At 53.5% G+C, this 15,757-nt stretch overlaps 3 protein-coding genes across 3 annotated transcripts; 1 reads left to right on the forward strand and 2 right to left on the reverse strand.

Moving 5' to 3' along the window:
• The first annotated feature begins 238 nt into the window (after positions 1-238).
• On the forward strand, positions 239-2,445 carry TM4SF19 (transmembrane 4 L six family member 19). Its single transcript, XM_062499610.1, has 4 exons — positions 239-503; positions 605-667; positions 1,616-1,800; positions 2,259-2,445. The coding sequence occupies exons 1-4, from the start codon at positions 327-329 to the stop codon at positions 2,443-2,445; spliced, it is 612 nt and encodes a 203-aa protein (XP_062355594.1). The 5' UTR covers positions 239-326.
• Positions 2,446-4,539: 2,094 nt separating this feature from the next.
• On the reverse strand, positions 4,540-6,818 carry NEU4 (neuraminidase 4). The gene is made up of 3 exons (XM_062499291.1): positions 6,588-6,818; positions 6,005-6,260; positions 4,540-5,585 (listed from the first exon to the last, which is right to left on the reverse strand). Exons 1-3 carry the CDS (start codon positions 6,786-6,788, stop codon positions 4,540-4,542), a joined length of 1,503 nt encoding a protein of 500 aa, XP_062355275.1. The 5' UTR covers positions 6,789-6,818.
• A 2,561-nt stretch (positions 6,819-9,379) lies between these two features.
• Positions 9,380-14,737, reverse strand: GAL3ST2 (galactose-3-O-sulfotransferase 2). Its single transcript, XM_062499426.1, is given in 5 exon segments — positions 9,380-10,243; positions 10,318-10,597; positions 11,008-11,094; positions 14,617-14,716; positions 14,719-14,737. Coding segments are annotated over 5 exon segments (1,350 nt in total).
• Between the last annotated feature and the right edge of the window lie 1,020 nt (positions 14,738-15,757).

The following is a 15,757-nucleotide window of genomic DNA, read 5'->3' on the forward strand; positions in this document are numbered from 1 at the left end:
CATAGAAGCTCAGGCTGGTTTTGTTTGAAGGGACTGAAAGGACTATCTTCCCCTGCCACAAGCTGGGACACGTTTTGGAGGAGCCAACCCTGCGGTCACACAGGTCTTGGTGTGGGAACACCATCGCCCATTTGGCAAAGGAGTATTAGAATTTCCACTGAAAATTGCCCTCAAGCAGGGGCAGTGACACCCAAAAGCAAAACCCATCAACCCCCATCCACCCACAGCTGAGATAGGCTAAGGGTGGGGCAGCCTTGGGGCGCTGCGGGGTCAAGCGCAGCCCTTCCCTCTCCTCCTCTTCCTCACCCTTCCCATGCAGGACAGCCATGTGCGTGGGGAAGTGCAGCCGGATCGTGGGTCCCTGCCTGCTGGTGCTGGGCACGCTCTCCGTGGCAGCCAGCATCCTCCTGCTCTTCCCTGGTGGAGCATCCAAGTACCTGCGGGAGGGGCGCATCAGCAGCCACGCCAAGGCTGTGCCCGGCGTCTGGGGCGGCGGCATCGCCGTGAGTACTGCGGGATCACCGTCCTTCTGGAACAGGGACTGAGGGATGCAGCAGGGCAGGCGGCTCCCCTGTGTCCCCCAGCTGTGCTTTTGTCCCTGCAGGTGCTGCTGGCAGCGACCCACATCACGGCGCTGGGGTGGCAGCGCTCCGGCACCCGGCACAAAGTAAGGCAGGGCTGGGACCCCCAGTAAAGCAGCGTGGGTGGGATGTGGCCGTGTCCCACCTCCTCCATGTCCTCCGTGTCCTCCCCTCCTCCCGCGGTGGGACACGGCAGGGATCCTCCTCTCCCATGGTGGATTGTGACAGATCCCCCCCTCTCCTGTGGTGGCTCACAGACCCCTTTCTCACGGTCCCATGGTGGGATGTTGTGAACTCGCCCTCTCCCACAGCAGCTCCTGTGCTGCTCTCCAGTGGTCCCACGATGGGCCATGGCAGGGTGTAGTAATTACGTTAAGAAGGACAAGACTGGCACCAAAACCAGTCTTTTATTAAAAACTTTTTATGCCTTCTTTCAGTGGACTCCCTTCCTCATAGGCAGCTCCACACAGCTCTGACTCCTCCTCTCTCTTCAAGTTTCCTATCGCACAACTGGCTCACCCAGCTACCTAACCCTGTCTGTCCCTCACACAGCATCTTCTTACCTTGTTTGTCCCTTGAACAGCCACACGTCCCTTCCTCAGCACAGCCAGCAGAATCGAAATCTCAAGCCCTAACTACAGCTTGTAGCCAGCTGACCCACTCTTTTATAACACCCATCTTCATTGGGCAGGCAAGGCTGTCTCCACTACTCGGTAATCAGTGCAGCTGTAATTCATTAAGGAAAATTGCCATTGAGGAAAATTGCCTTCTGCACTGTCCTTACAAACTCCCTTCCCATCGCGGGGTGCCCCCTCCCCAGAGGACAGGGCTCCAGCGAGTGCTGGATCAGGTCACTGCCTCTCCCTACTCCCTGCCCACTTCTGCCCATCCCAGTGATTGCTCCATCCTCAGCCACAGCTGGGGAGAGGAGTTCACCCCCCCCCCCCAAACTCTGCTGCCAAGCTGCAGCTGCGTTTTGGATCAGTGGACCCCTGACCCCTGACCTCCTGTGTCCCCCCGGGTGCTCCCTGCAGGCGTTCATCTCCGTGGTGCTCTCCAAGCTGGCGCTCCTGGGTGCTGCTGCCTGCTTTGTCCTCTCTGGGGTGGGTCTGACCAATGGCCCCCTCTGCTTCTACAACACCACCGAGCTCGGCCTCAGGCACGGAGCCCTCTGGGGCTACCCCTTCCTGGATGCCATTGACCAGGGGCCTGATGCCAGGTGAGGGGCTAAATCATAATTTCCTCATCAATTTATTGCTAATTAAGTGGATTAATTAAGGTGGTGGGGTGGTGGGTGATGCAAGACCCTCATAGCTCAAGGTGTGCTCACTTTCTATGGATTTCTACACGGTGCTTTCCATCTTCATCAGCCCTCCTAACCCTGCTCATCCTCTAGATGAACGTGGGATGTCTGGGGGATACTGCATGTATTGGTGTTTCAGCACATAAAGGAGCTCCAAGAGAGCTGAAGGGGGACTGTGGAAAAGGGCATGGAGTTACAGGGCAAGGAGGAATGGCTTCCCATGGACAGAGAGTACATTTATGGTGGATAGGGATAAGAAATTCTTCCCTGGGAGGGAGGTGAGGCCCTGGTACAGGGATGTCTGGGGGTTACTGCGTGGTAGAAAACGATGGGATTCTGGACCTGCTGCAGCTTCTCCCCTTCCTGTCACACAGGGCTGACAACTACCTGTACAATCGGAGAACCTGGAGCATCTGCCTGGAGCCTGAGGGCATTGTCACCTGGCACGTGGTCCTGTTCTCCCTCCTGCTGCTCATCAGTGTGGCCGAGATGGTGCTGGCCTTGCTCCAGATCCTCAATGGCTGCCTCGGCTGCCTCTGTGGCTTCTGTGAGGGGAAGTAGAGCCTGATGGTGGTGCCAGGAGGCTGCTGCTTGGAGGAGGTGTCAGCCCAGGTGTCACCTGGTTGCTGGCCCACGCCACGGAGAGGGCACAGCGGGAACTGTGACACCAGCTCAATGCAAGAGCCCTGTGTGAGATGGACAGAGCCTCTGTGGGGGACAGACACCCCAGGTGTTGAAGCAGCTCATGGGGCTGATGTGCCAAGGGCTGTTCCTGTGCAGATCCCCTGGCTCAGGCCATGTCCCTTCTCTTGGGGTTGGTGGCCATTTGGGGTTGGAAACTGGCCCAGAAAGGGATGGAGGTGAGAACCTGGCTTCCAGCACCCCAGCATGAACCCAGCAGCTGCCTCGGCCACTCCTCCTGATACTGAAATGAGGCAGAGAACCAATTTTCTACTGTAACACAGGTTGAAGCATTAGAAAGCAGGCATTCTTTATCACAGAGCTGGACACATGCAGGATATCTCCTCTAATCGAATGGATATTTGTTCCATCATGATCAGACAGATTCATTACAAGGGACTTCCTAGAGAATACATAAACATCACTTTTCCTAGAACCAATTTACATGCCTCCACTCCTTCCTGGAAGTCCTGTTCGCTACAGGGATATCTGGTGGTTGTACTCAATGAGTGCCCCAGTATTGTCACATTGCCTTGGACTTCTCTCTGTTTCTTGTTACATAACTTTGCCACAAAAGTCACTATGTTCCTCATTACCCGTTTCTCCCCTGGTTCCAGCTGTGTTTAGCATCCTGTGTGGCTACTTTTACACCCTTTTATCTCACCTGCTAGTTAGTCTTTATGTTCTATTTTGCAATTTCAAGGGAACTGAAAATTTCTATTTTCCACGTTGTCTGTCACTTGTCAGCTTCTACCCGCTCCAGTGGAAAATGAGACAGGGTGGTGTCACAGACTGCAGAGCTGGACACTTTTGTTAATCAGTTGATATTTAGGGCAGATGAGCTGGTGTTTGTCACCTGCACAGGGCAGGACAGTTGAAGGAAGCCCAAGGAGCTGAGCTGGGGCATTTGGATGGAGTCGTGCTGGGGGAGGCAGAGCTGGAATTGAGGGGTATGCCCAAAAAGTTCACCTACACACAAGTGTAAGGAGCAGCTGCTGCTCATCCCTGGGAGCAGGACCCCACTCCTGTGCTCAACCCCCTCCCATAACCTTTACAGGACCCAGCGTGGGCCCGAGCCTGCCCGTGCTGGGAGGGGGTTTGGTCCCCAGACTGACAAGGGTCACAGGAGAGCAGTGATGGCCATGGCACATTAAAAAAAACAAATTCCAGACCAGACAAAACAGTTACTGGGCCATTGGGGTGGTTGAACTCCAGCTGGCACCTGAGCACCATCCAGCCACTCACTCCCATCCTGTGTGAGGGGGAGAGAATCAGAGGGGTAAAAGTGAGACATCTCCTGTGTTGACATAAAAACACTTTAATAACTGAAATAATAATAATAAATTGAATGAAAAGGAAAATAATGAAGGAGAACTAAAAGCCTAGACAGACAAGTAATGCAACACAAACATTTCTTTATCATCAGCCCGAGTATAAAACCCAGCCCAATCCCAGCTACGATGAAGGAATGGAACTCTACCCCAGCCCAAACCCTCACAACGATTTCAGAGACACCATTGAGAAAAAGTCTTTTCATGAAAAAGAAAGAATTTGACATCATGTACCATATTTATATAGCATAACTATTTATAACAAGGGGAGGAAAGCCCTCAGAGCATGGTGGTGGTACCAGGTATGGCACAGCTGGAGCACCACATCCCCCTGAGCCAGCACATGGCACATAGGGACGGCACAGGGTACCCCTGGCACTGCTGCTGTTGCCCCCTAGTATCTGTTTCCAGAGGTGGCTCTTGCTTGGAGAGGAGCCTGGGGCTGGGCTTGGGGCAAAACCCTCCCCACCCAACCAAAACAGAATTTAAAAAATAGCAGTAAAAATGAGAGAAAACCCAGTGTGGGGACAGTAACACACCTCTGCGGGATGTGGCCATGCTGGATGGTGGCAGGAGCCAGCCTGCGGGTTGATGCTCCAGGATGCAGCACTGGGGTGGTGCGGGGAGCTGACCTGGGCTGGCTCTAGGAGATGAGGCAGCTCCTTCGCCTCCTCTTCCCTCGGTGGCGCGTGGGGCCGCGGCCCCGCCGGGGAGCAGCAGCTCTCAGGGGGATGTTCTGGAGCACGTCGTGCAGTGTGAACATGCTGAAGGAGATCTGCTCATAGGGAGACCTCATGCCGTTCTCATAGAGGCAGGCGAAGGCGACGGCCGTGCCACCGGCCACCGGCGCGTCCCTGTAGGGCAGCTCCAGGTAAGCCAGGTCTGAGTAAGCGCTCGGGCCCTCGTAGATGACCCAGGGCTCTGTCCAGCTGTCTGCATCCCTGGGGAAGGTGCTCAGGTGAACCCCCATGTTGACCCGTGACATGGAGCTGGTGGGGTGGGAGTAGAGGATCCATGTTGGTGCTTGGAAGAAGGGAGTGGGGCTGGGAGTTGCTGCAGAGTCCTCCTGGACCAAGGTGACGCTGTGAGCATCATCGTGATGCCCCGGGGTAGGAAAATCCTCATTGGGCTCATCTGGTTCATGGTGGTTGCCAATGGAGAGCTCAGCACCTCCTGCCTGTCGGGTGGGCAGGTGCCCAAGCCCCCAGAGCACCCCAGGGAGCAGTCGGCGAGCCGAGCCCCGGAGGGGCATCCCGGTGTCCCGGGAGGCGGTGGGGACATACACCAGTGGTGCGGGGAAGCCAATGACACTGCCGTGACAGCCATGGGGGGGCTCCACCAGCCGCTGGACCAGCTGCCCCCTGTGGAAGACGGCCCCGTCATCCGTGCTGAGCGCCTGGACCCTGAAGCCCAAGGGGCTGCGGGCGTTGCAGTAGAGAACATTGGATCCGTCCTCCTCATCCACTGAGACCAGCTGGCACTCGCCCGTCTGCAGGTTGGGGATGAACTCCCCGAAGCGCCAGCCGCGGCCGTGGTCGTCGCTGTAGAAGGCGAAGGAGTGCGGGGTGGTCTTGCAGAGCTGCCCAAAGCACTCCTTGCAGTCAATGTGGTAACTGTAGGCGGGCACCAGCAGCCGGCCGGAACGCAGCTGGATCCCGTGGCCGGGGCCCAGCGCGAACGTCGCCCAGTCTGGGGAGCGGAGATGGGATGGGGTGAAGGTGGGAAGGGGTAAAGGGTGACCACCATGGTGTCCTGCCATGCCCAGTGTGGAAGGGCCCCCACGGCTTCCTCTCAGTCAAGCCAAGCCAAGGAGTGGGGTAGGAGGGCAACAGACCCCAGTGCTGTCCTCAGAGCCTAGCTGTCCTCACACATGCTCCTACTATGGCTATGGGGCCTCTCCATCTTCTCCCTACCTTCAGTAACTGATATGGATACTCCATCCTTTCTCCCCTCTGCTTGAGATCCTCTTCCACCATTTTGGAAACTTGTGAGATTCCTATGTCAAAGTCACCCCCAGCGATGCCACTGGTGGCTCCAGGAGGCCAAAGCCCAGGGCCACCTCCTTGCTGGCTGCTCTCCCCTCTCCTCACCCCCCTGCAGTTGGGTACCTTTGATGGTTGCGCCAATGACCTGCTGCGTCAGGTCTGTGGCTGTGCTCCAGCTCAGGCCCTGGTCAGCACTGGTGACACAGCAGAGGCGGGTGACATTTTGGCCAGTGACGATCTGGTAGGCTTCGGGTGTCCTGCCCAGCACCGTGATGAAGAAGAGGAAGAGGGTTCCTGTGAGCTCATCGTAGAGTGGGCAGGGGTTCATTGACCGATGGTGCTGCAGCGTTGCCGTTTCCAGCACACGCATGTCTTCCCACTGCCCAGGGAGGAGGAGAGGACAGAGAGAAGTAAGGACCATCCCATTTCTTTTACCCAGAGCAGCTGTGGCTGCCCCATCCCTGAAGTGTTCCCGCCTGGGTTGGACAGGGCTTGGAGCAACCTGGGATAGCAAAAGGTATTCCTGCCCATGGCAGGGCATGGAATGAGATGGCGTTTGAGGTCCCTTCCAACCCAATCCAATCCATCACCCTGTGATTCACCTCACCCACGCCAGCCTCCCCTCCCCATGTGGCTGTCTCCAGGCCAGCCCGCAGTCTGTCCCAGCCCCCAGTCTGTCCCCACGCTGGGTGCACCCCAGTCCCACCTCCACGTAGCTGCCGTAGATGGTGCCGCGGCGCAGCACCAGCAGGTTGGCGTGGGCATCGTCGGCGCTGAGCCGCTCCTCGGCAAACGCCAGCAGCTTGGCCACGCAGGGCAGGTAGAGCAGGGCGGGCACACGATAGGTGACACCGTTGGATTCCTTCTCGAAGAGCACGGTCCGGGCCGGGAAGTGCCGAGAGCCCATGGCAGCTGCAGCAGAAGGATGCGGTGGGCTGATGAAGGTGGGGGGAACGCCTGCCGGGCGTGGCTGGGGGCACGGGGTTGTTCTTGGAAAGGTTTGGGGTTTAACTTGGTGGGTTTGGGTCTGGGTAACCCCTCAGGAGCAGGGGCTGAGGTGGAGAGGGGCTGAGTGCGTGCTGGCAAGTCACCACAGCTCAGAGGTGGGTCAGGGCACAGGGCAACCAGCAAGGAGGCTGACCTGGGGACCCCGAAATAAAATGAAATAAAATGAATTTGACCTTTAAGATGCTTATCTGGAAAATCACGGCAAAGAGCAGGGTGAGACCTGCAGCTCCATGCCCTCTTCTAGCCGGCATTGGGAGGGCAGAGCCGGCGAGACCTCCGGAGCAGTCCAGGCTCACTGTGACAAGGTCAGGGAGCGTCTGCGCCCCTGCTGCCTCCAGTGCAACGGAGCCAGCTGGCCCCTTGTTCCCCCTCCTCTGCGGGGGGAACCTGAGGTGCACAGCACGGACAGTGGGGTCCCCAGCCGGGCTGTCCCTGCGGCAGCGGGTGAGAGCTGTTCCCAAATGCCCTTCCTTCAGACAGGTCAGCAGTCCCCAGCTTACATGCCCCTGCGTTTCCCTAGAGATTATCACCACAGAAGGAGACGGGCATCCACGCCACGCTCAGCTGGAGCAGTCACTCTCACCTGTGGTTTTATCAGGAGCTTTTGCTGATTCAACACCCCCCGGAGAAAGTGAAGGCACTCACCGGGTCCTGCTCAGCTGGAGTATCCTCTCCGTCCCCCGGCCCCAGCACGGAATAACTCCGGCTGTCGCCGTGGCCGGCTTTCTGCAGAGCTGTCGCCTCACTGCTCCGCCGCCATCCCCGCCCCTCGCAGGGTCCCCCCTCCGATGGGTCACGGGGCTCCCACGGCGGTGCCCGGCGAGAATCCCTGAGTCAGCAGCGGCGCTGCTAAGGGGCCGGGGCACAAAGGACCGGGCAGAGCCAGGGGCCCCGCGGCTGCCGAGCCGCCTTGCTCGGACCTCCGGGAGGGGAAGCAAGGGGATCCGTGTCCATGTTCACCACAGTTCATCCCGTGAGCTCCCCAGCCTGGGAGCTGTGGTCCAGAGGGTCCCGGCCCTCCCAGGACCCCCAACCTTCCGTGGACCCCCCAGCCCTCCCAGCCTTTCTAGGATCCTCAGCCTTCCCAGTACCCCAGCCCTTGCAGGACCCCCAGAATTTCCAGGATCCCCAGCACCACAGAATCCACAAACTTCCCAGGAACCCCATTCCTCGCAGGACCCCAAACTGCACATAGATCAGCCATTATACCTATATTCCAATATTCCATCTCTGTGATCAGTTTAGCTAAAAGGGCTTAACAAAATTCACAGGGAAAATCAAGGATCAGAAACTCCAAGGGGAAAACTGAGGCAGAAGCTGCAGAACCACCTGGGAAGAGCCCCTGGGATGGCCCAGGGTGACCACGTGTGGCTCCAGCAGCTCTGCCTGGCTGCCACAAAAGCCTCCCAAGCCTTGGGTTAATTTTAGAGAGGGTTCCTGTAACATGGGGCTATGAAAGTGCTGTTAATCTTTGTTAACAGATTAAGTGCTGTTAACCTGGGCTGGTTAACCCCTGCCTCAGCTGCTAAACACAGCTGAGGAAAATCCTGGCTCTGCTTCTCACCCCTCTCCCCCTGACAGTGTCACAGACAAAACCCCAGCGTTTTAAAGCTGAGCCAGCATCTACTCCTTCAGGTGCTGGTCAGGGTAGCAGCAGGGACCTGGATGCACCAGTGTGCCCAAAGCTGTGCCTCATTCCATCCTCTCCTAATCCATGCTAGAGGGTTTGGTCACCACAGCAAGGGAAGCTCCAAAAAAGCATCTGCTGATGAAGCGGAAGCTGCACCTAAAGGAACATCCGTATCCAGGGACCCTTGCCTGAGAATGAGGGGCAAAACCACAAAACCTCCTCCCAGGGGAGCACCAATCTCTCCCACATGGGACAGAGGCCCATTCACCTGGTGACACATGTGAGAGGCACAGCTTACATGCCACTGGGCAAGGCAGGCAGCCTTGGGATGCCAGGCAGCAGGATGCTTGGGACACCCACACCAAAGGCAGCTCCAGCAGCGTGCAGTGGTTAGTCCTCACTGAGTGTGGATGCTGCTGGATGGGACACCCACCATCTCTCCTGCTTCTTCAAGCACTGTGTCCCCTTGTCACACTCCCCTCACTTCCCTCCCCCTCCCCTTAAACCCTCCAAAATCAGGACTTGCTCCAATGAACTGTGACCAGACTGATGTAATGATGGATATCAAATAAAATCAAATGTAGGCAAATGATCATGCTCGTGATTAATGATTAAGAGACTGGAATGTCTTGGTCAGCTGCAGCCAGCCTGGCTCCCTCCAGCTGGGAGCAAGCAGGTGGGATCACCCAGGATCTAGTCAATGCAAAGCCTTTGGCTCAAGGTCCCCAAAAAGAGACCAACCACCAACTTGATGACCCTAAACAAAACCCCCCACTGCCTTCCCCTCCTGTACAAGAGTTCTGTGGGTCAGTTACCAGTCAGACAAAGTGGTGGGAAGCCACAGTGGGTTGCCACATGTCCTAGTTGGACACTGGGAGCTGGACACTCCTCTCCTGGAGGTTGGTCCACAGCAATGGCAATCCCACCTCTTTCCTCTTTTTGTGGGGGTGTTGTACAGCATAGAGGTAGGATGTGTACTGGAGCTCTGGCATGACCATTCTCTGGCAGGTTCTCAGAGTCCTGTTGTCCAAGTCTTGTTTGAGGTTGTAACCCAGGATATTTGCAGCCCCTGACTGGAAAGGCAGGAGAGCTTTATTCCTGATTTCATCCTTTCTCACTGCCTCCTGTTCTGAGAGACAAGTCTCCATGAGCTCCTTCTGTCTGGTCCTCAGGTGATCCACCTCCTTTTCCAGCACCTCAAGCCCTATGGTCTCCTCAATTCTTCTCCAGAAGCTCTGGTTGAAATGCACGTAGAGCTTCCAGTCCAGCGAGCACCACGCTTTTATCTGCTCCTCGCTTTCCGGTGTCAACATCTGGACAGTGTCCTGGCTTCTGGAATTGAGCTTGAAGTAAATCACATCATCCAGATCCCAGCACAAAGCATGCTTCAAGAGGATCATGGACTCATCAAAGTAGTCTGCTATCAAGATGAGGTGGAAGTTCTGCTCGATCTCCTCTAGGACAGCCTGGGTGTACTTGGTGTCATCCTCTGCGTTGTTATTATAGCCAAAGTCAAACCACATGATATTCCTGGCGTAGATGTTTTCCCTGTAATCTGCTGGGTGGTAATATTTTGTGGGTGATGCCAGGAACTCATTCACATTCTTGGAGCTCCTGAAGGCAGGCACATTGTTCTTGTAGTAGATGTAGGAAGACTCCAGCAGAGGAATGGGGTTCCTCAGGATGGAGAAGTAGAAGGTGTTGGCTGCCATCACCCTTTTTACCTATTTGTGGGAGGAAGAAGAGGTTAGTCCTGTCCCAACCAAGTTTCTCCTTAGGTGCCATGGCTCTGTCTTACCTCCAAGGGGTTAAACCGCAGGTGGTTGCACATGATGTTGTAATTTTGGCCTATGGTTTTAAAACCCTCCACAAAGTGGGCCACGAAAGTCCTTGGGTATCCCAGGTGGAAGAGCTGGTCAGCAGGGAGGGCGACAGTGAGGTTGTACCTCTCTGCAAACCTGAACATGATGTTGAGCACAGTGCTGCTGGCAGTCTTGTGGGTTTTGAGGAACATGACGTTTGTCTTGGCATGGCACAGAGTGGGAGGGATCAGCAGCTCCTCATGGCTCTTTGACATTCTGCAGGAAGGCAACAGATGGGGCAAAGAGACTCTCTGGTGCTGCACCCCATCTCTGAGACCTGGCAAAGCCAAACCCAGGTGCTTCTCTGACCCCATACCTGCAGCTGGTCCAAGGCTGCATCCAAATCAGCCCCAACCCTCCAGTGTAGACGGTTTTCCCTTAGGGGGATTCTCACTTACCAAAGACTTCAGCTCAATCCCCTTTTCCCACACAGCTGATTTTGTCCCAAAGAGGCTGGGCTTCAGCTAACTTGACTCCTCCCCCAAGCATGGATCTAGAACCCAGTTTTGGGCTACCACCCTTTGAGCTTAATCCAAGCCTCATGATAAATAAATCAGGTGTCAGAGCTCATGTGGCAGCTGCTCCAGGCACAGGAAACTGTGCAACCTTGCTTCTGCCTCACTCACCTGTAATTCTTATTCTTCATATGGAAGAAACCTGAGAGGCAGGTAAGTCCCAGGCAGAGGCCAAAAATGATGAGACACCTGACATGCCTGGGAAAAAAAACAGAGTTTTGGTGGATTTTTATCCAATAGTCTTTCCCCAAACCACCACATTTTGCACCTTGCCCTCGGGAGCTTTATTCATTGTGAGCAGTTTTGTATCTCAGTTTTGGCAGCCACCTTTGGAAGCCGAGCTGTGCCAGCAGCTCTGGTGTTAAGAGGCAAGACAGTGAGAAACTGCACTTGCACTATTTCTCTCCTAATTTTGGCCTTTAGCAAGACACAGTGTGCCTCAGGCAGAGCCTAGCTCTTCCCACAGCCTCCTGCTCTGCTTGGCTGCCTTTTGTTTTGCTTTTCTTTTTGGTTTTCTGGGGCTTTAGAGCTTATTCACTATTCAAACTCCTAGATTATTCACCAGAAAACGAGCCCTTTGTAGGGGTATAAAGACTTCCCTGGTGAGAAACCTGAGCAGCTCCTGTAATCACATCACTCCAGAAGATGGGGATTGGAAAAAACCCGCTAAACTGAGGTTCTTTTGCAATACAATTATGATTTTTCCATACAGAAAATCAAATAACCCAAAAGCACCTGTAATGGATTTATTACATCCCACTTTCAAAAGGTGGGGTGGATAATGATGAGGGAGGAGTCTTTTCCAGTACTAATTAAGCAATCTCAATGTATCAAGGTGTCCCTGCACATTGCAGGGGCTTGGAACAGGATGGTCTTTAATGTCCCTTCCAACTCAAACCATCCTATGGGGTACCATGATCATCACCACTGCACTCCAGCTGGGACAGAGAGAGGATCTTTTGCAAGTTTTATTCCCTCTAAAAAGGAATTTTTCACCACCAAGTTTGATCTGACTTCTCTCATCCTAGATGCTTTTTTAGCTCTCTGTGAATCTCATGTTTGCAGACATGCCCAAAATGCAGCAGATCAGGCTTTACACTGTTTTGAGAAGATATAATCCCAATTTACAGCATAGTATGGTCACACCTGTGGCTTCCACTCTCCAAAGGGAGCAAGCAAGCTTTCAATCCTTCCTCCAAGAGCCCTTCCTAAAACCAGGGAAGACCCCCAGCCATAGCTGGTACCAACCTGTGACGTGAATTTGCAGCACAGCTTCTGCACAAAGAGTTTCAAGACAGACGTGCAGGCAAGATTTCATCGGGATTTCATTATTTTTTGGCCCCAGGCCTGTTAGGGGGATGCGAGTGGGACAATCCCCTGTCCTTGGACATGAGATGGGAGAAGAAAGGCAGAGGAGCCCAAGGACAGCGAGCAGGCTGCATACAGCCCCTGTGCCAATCTTCTTGGTCTTTAATTTAAACTGAAGCTGCCATACGTGTGATGGTTTTCCAAAGCACATCACCCTGCCTGCCTGGAGGTCCTTCCTCAGCTGACATCCTCCTGCTGCACCTTTTGTGTTGAGTTTAGTGGGTGCAGTAACAGTCCATTGATTAATTTAGGTAGTGTCCCCAAAATGGCAACTCTGAATGAAGTTTTATGGGGGCAAACAAATCACATACACCCAGAATCATCCTGAAGGCAGATCCAGATCACAATATGCTCTAGAAGAACTATCAATCCATTCTGCTGCAAGAAGACAAGCTCTGCAGACCTCTGCACCTTATCACCTCAAGACATCCCACAATATTTTAATAGCTGTATAGTTAAATAAAGGATTACACAGTGCCATTCTGACACATTCAGCACGCTGAGCTCATCTCCAGCCTAACTGTATGCCCCCAGTAGACCCATTTTGTCTGGATGTGCCCCAAACCAAACAACAGCTAGATTTAGTCCTGGAGACACAGGGAGGAATGAAAGTTTAATTTATCTAGGCCCAAACTCTGGTTACTTCCTGGAATGGTCAGTTTTAAGGAGCAAGAGTGACTGATCTCTGCAGAACATGGTCCATGCAGGTACCAGTCCCCATGCAGAAACGTCAGGCTTCCTGTCATAGGGGTGAAGAACAATACGTTATCATAGCATGGTACTTGTTCCTGGGAAGGGAAGGGAAGGGAAGGGAAGGGAAGGGAAGGGAAGGGAAGGGAAGGGAAGGGAAGGGAAGGGAAGGGAAGGGAATCTGCCTTCCAGCCCAGGGAATAAGCAGGGAGTTGTGACATGGAGGGAACTCTCCTGAACCTCAGCCCAGCAAAGGTGAGTGAGGAATGTGTCCAGTGAAAGAGATGAGGGCAGGGATTGAGATGATCCCCAGGGAGAAGTGTGGGAAAATGGAGACCCTGGGGATGAGAGGAGGGTTGCAGGTACACAGGGTGTAGGCCAGTGCATTGGGGAAGTCCTGTGCCTGACCACTGCAGGACTTTTGTCCCCATCCCCCCTGGGCTCAACCACCCACAGTTGCACTTGCAGGACTGTCACTGGCTGCAGTGTGACATCCCCACACACACTGTGGAATAAAGAGGCTGAATAAACGAATCTCTCACGGAGCAAACTGATGGCACCTTTCCCTCCTCTTACATCCCCCATCACATCTTGTGCTTGGAAACAAATGAGCTCTTGAAATGTTTCAGGGTTTTCACTGACAGGAGGTGTGTAGAATCATCACCTGGAGCATACACAGTTTTGAACACAGTGTGACTGCTCTCCCAGAAAACAGCACAGGGTCAGTGTGAGATTTGCTACCAGACCTTGATGCCAGTACTCATTCCAGAATGTGTAAGACATGACAACTGTTTGAAAGTCTGCAGAGGACGATTACATTTCAGACTCTCTGTGCTCCAAATGCATGTCATGGAAATTATGAGAATATCAAGAAGCATTTGGAAAATGCTCTCACACACTTGGTGTGGTATTTGGGACTGTCCTTTGCAGGACCAGGAGTTGCACTCGATGAGCAGCTCAGAATTCCAGCTCAGAATATTCTGATTCAATGCCTGCACTGGGGTTTCACCCTGCATGGCCCCCACTACCCTACCACATCTCTGTGGGAGCCTTAAACTGTGTTCCCTTAATGTCACATACCCCCCTTTGTCACAACACCTGCACAGCATCATGGAATTGTTTAGGTTGCAAAAGTCCTCTAAGATCTGGTGATGCAAAGCTCAAAAGAGAAAGCCCCAACTCGAATGTTGTGCTGAAGTTACCTGAATGAGCCTGGATGACCTTTAAGAAGCACTTGGGAGCTGACTGCTACGATACAAAATTCAAAGAAGCCAAAAAACCCCACAGAGCACTTGGCAGGTCTGGTGCCAGAGGTTTCACTTGCCTTTCCAGCCTGTACTGTGCCATCTCCCCTCTGGGAAGAAAACACAGAAAACCACTTCACCTAGAGCATCTATATATGCCTTCAGGCTTGGGACCCCCTTCTTGTTCCTTTGGCTTAAGCCGAAAATAACAGACATCTGCATCAAACTAACAAAGTTCTTTTCAATTAAAAAACCTCGAACACAGGCAAGAAATACTAACGGCAAAATGAATCCCTTCCCTGGAGTAAACTGTAACTAACTCTAGAGGTTATTAACAACTTCCAGGGATTACTTGAACCAGACCTGCAAAGCAAGTTTTAGTTCAGCACCCCAAGCACCCAGCTCCCTCTGCCCTTACCTTGGAGTGCACCCAGGGCTTTTCATACTGCTGCGAACTGGGAAATATCTCCTTTGCAAATCGATTCCAGTGCCTGTTTGTCTCCTCTGGCTCTCACTGACCACGTCTCTATTTCTAGCATCCCTTCACTGCTATAAATGGCTGGGATAGGTGAGGACAAAGGGAGTGGCTAGGTGTTCCCTGGAGTGGGTGGGAGTTAATTAATAAGCCATGAAAAGCGCTGGTATGGCAGCACATCAACACAGGTATGTGTTGCTGCCTCGGGACACAGCGTTCGCAGCAGCTTTGCCGGGAAGGAAAGGTTTAACCGGGATTCCTTAGACGGGATCGATCCCTTTCTCTCCCGGCTGCAGGAGGGAGGCGCCGGGGGCTCACAGTAGGATCCGGCAGGGGGCTAGTGGAGGGCACTGGACCTTTGTGACCCTACACAACATCACATCGCCAGGGGCCATGCTCAGTGCTGCTGTCCCTTTTATCTTCTTCTTGCTCGGTAGATAAGGACAGGAATTCCATGCCAGCCACATCTGGCAAAAGCAAATTAGGGACAACTGCAAAACTGGAATGGTGTTCACCTATGGAAAATTCCTCTTAAAACATTTAGACTTCAAACTTTTGGTAAAAATGCAATTATTGTAGCTGGAGGTTGATCTCAACAGTCTTGGCTGTATCCAGAACTTGGGAGGGCCTTGCCCCTAAAGGGGAATTATTTTATGCTTTATCTCTGGTGTTATTAACAACTGTTACAATTCATATTATGTGGGAAGTTTAGATTCCACTGAAGTTGCTGTACACCAGCACTTCACAGACCAGGTTTGATGGCTGCAGTTTGCCCTGGGAGAGCATAATCTGCCCTGCAGGTCTGGAGGTGGGGTCATCTCCCCGCTCCCCATACTGGATGAAGCCAATGCTCTCTTCATTTGGGCAACTGTCAGTTTACCAACATCTCCCAGCCGGGATTAGGAGGGATTGAGTTGTTACTTTGGTCTTTTATAGTCATGCCATGTTCCATGCACCTCCTGGTGGTCCCCTTTCCCTCCCTACACACAGTACCATCTTTCTAACCCTTGTATGCTGTTGGCCCAACACACCCCACTAACAGCCAAATCCTCAGCACTCCAGGATCCTTCACCTACCTTGCTAC

This window comes from Cinclus cinclus, chromosome 10 (genome assembly GCF_963662255.1).
Source record: "Cinclus cinclus chromosome 10, bCinCin1.1, whole genome shotgun sequence".
In the NCBI taxonomy this organism is placed as follows: Eukaryota; Metazoa; Chordata; class Aves; order Passeriformes; family Cinclidae; genus Cinclus; species Cinclus cinclus.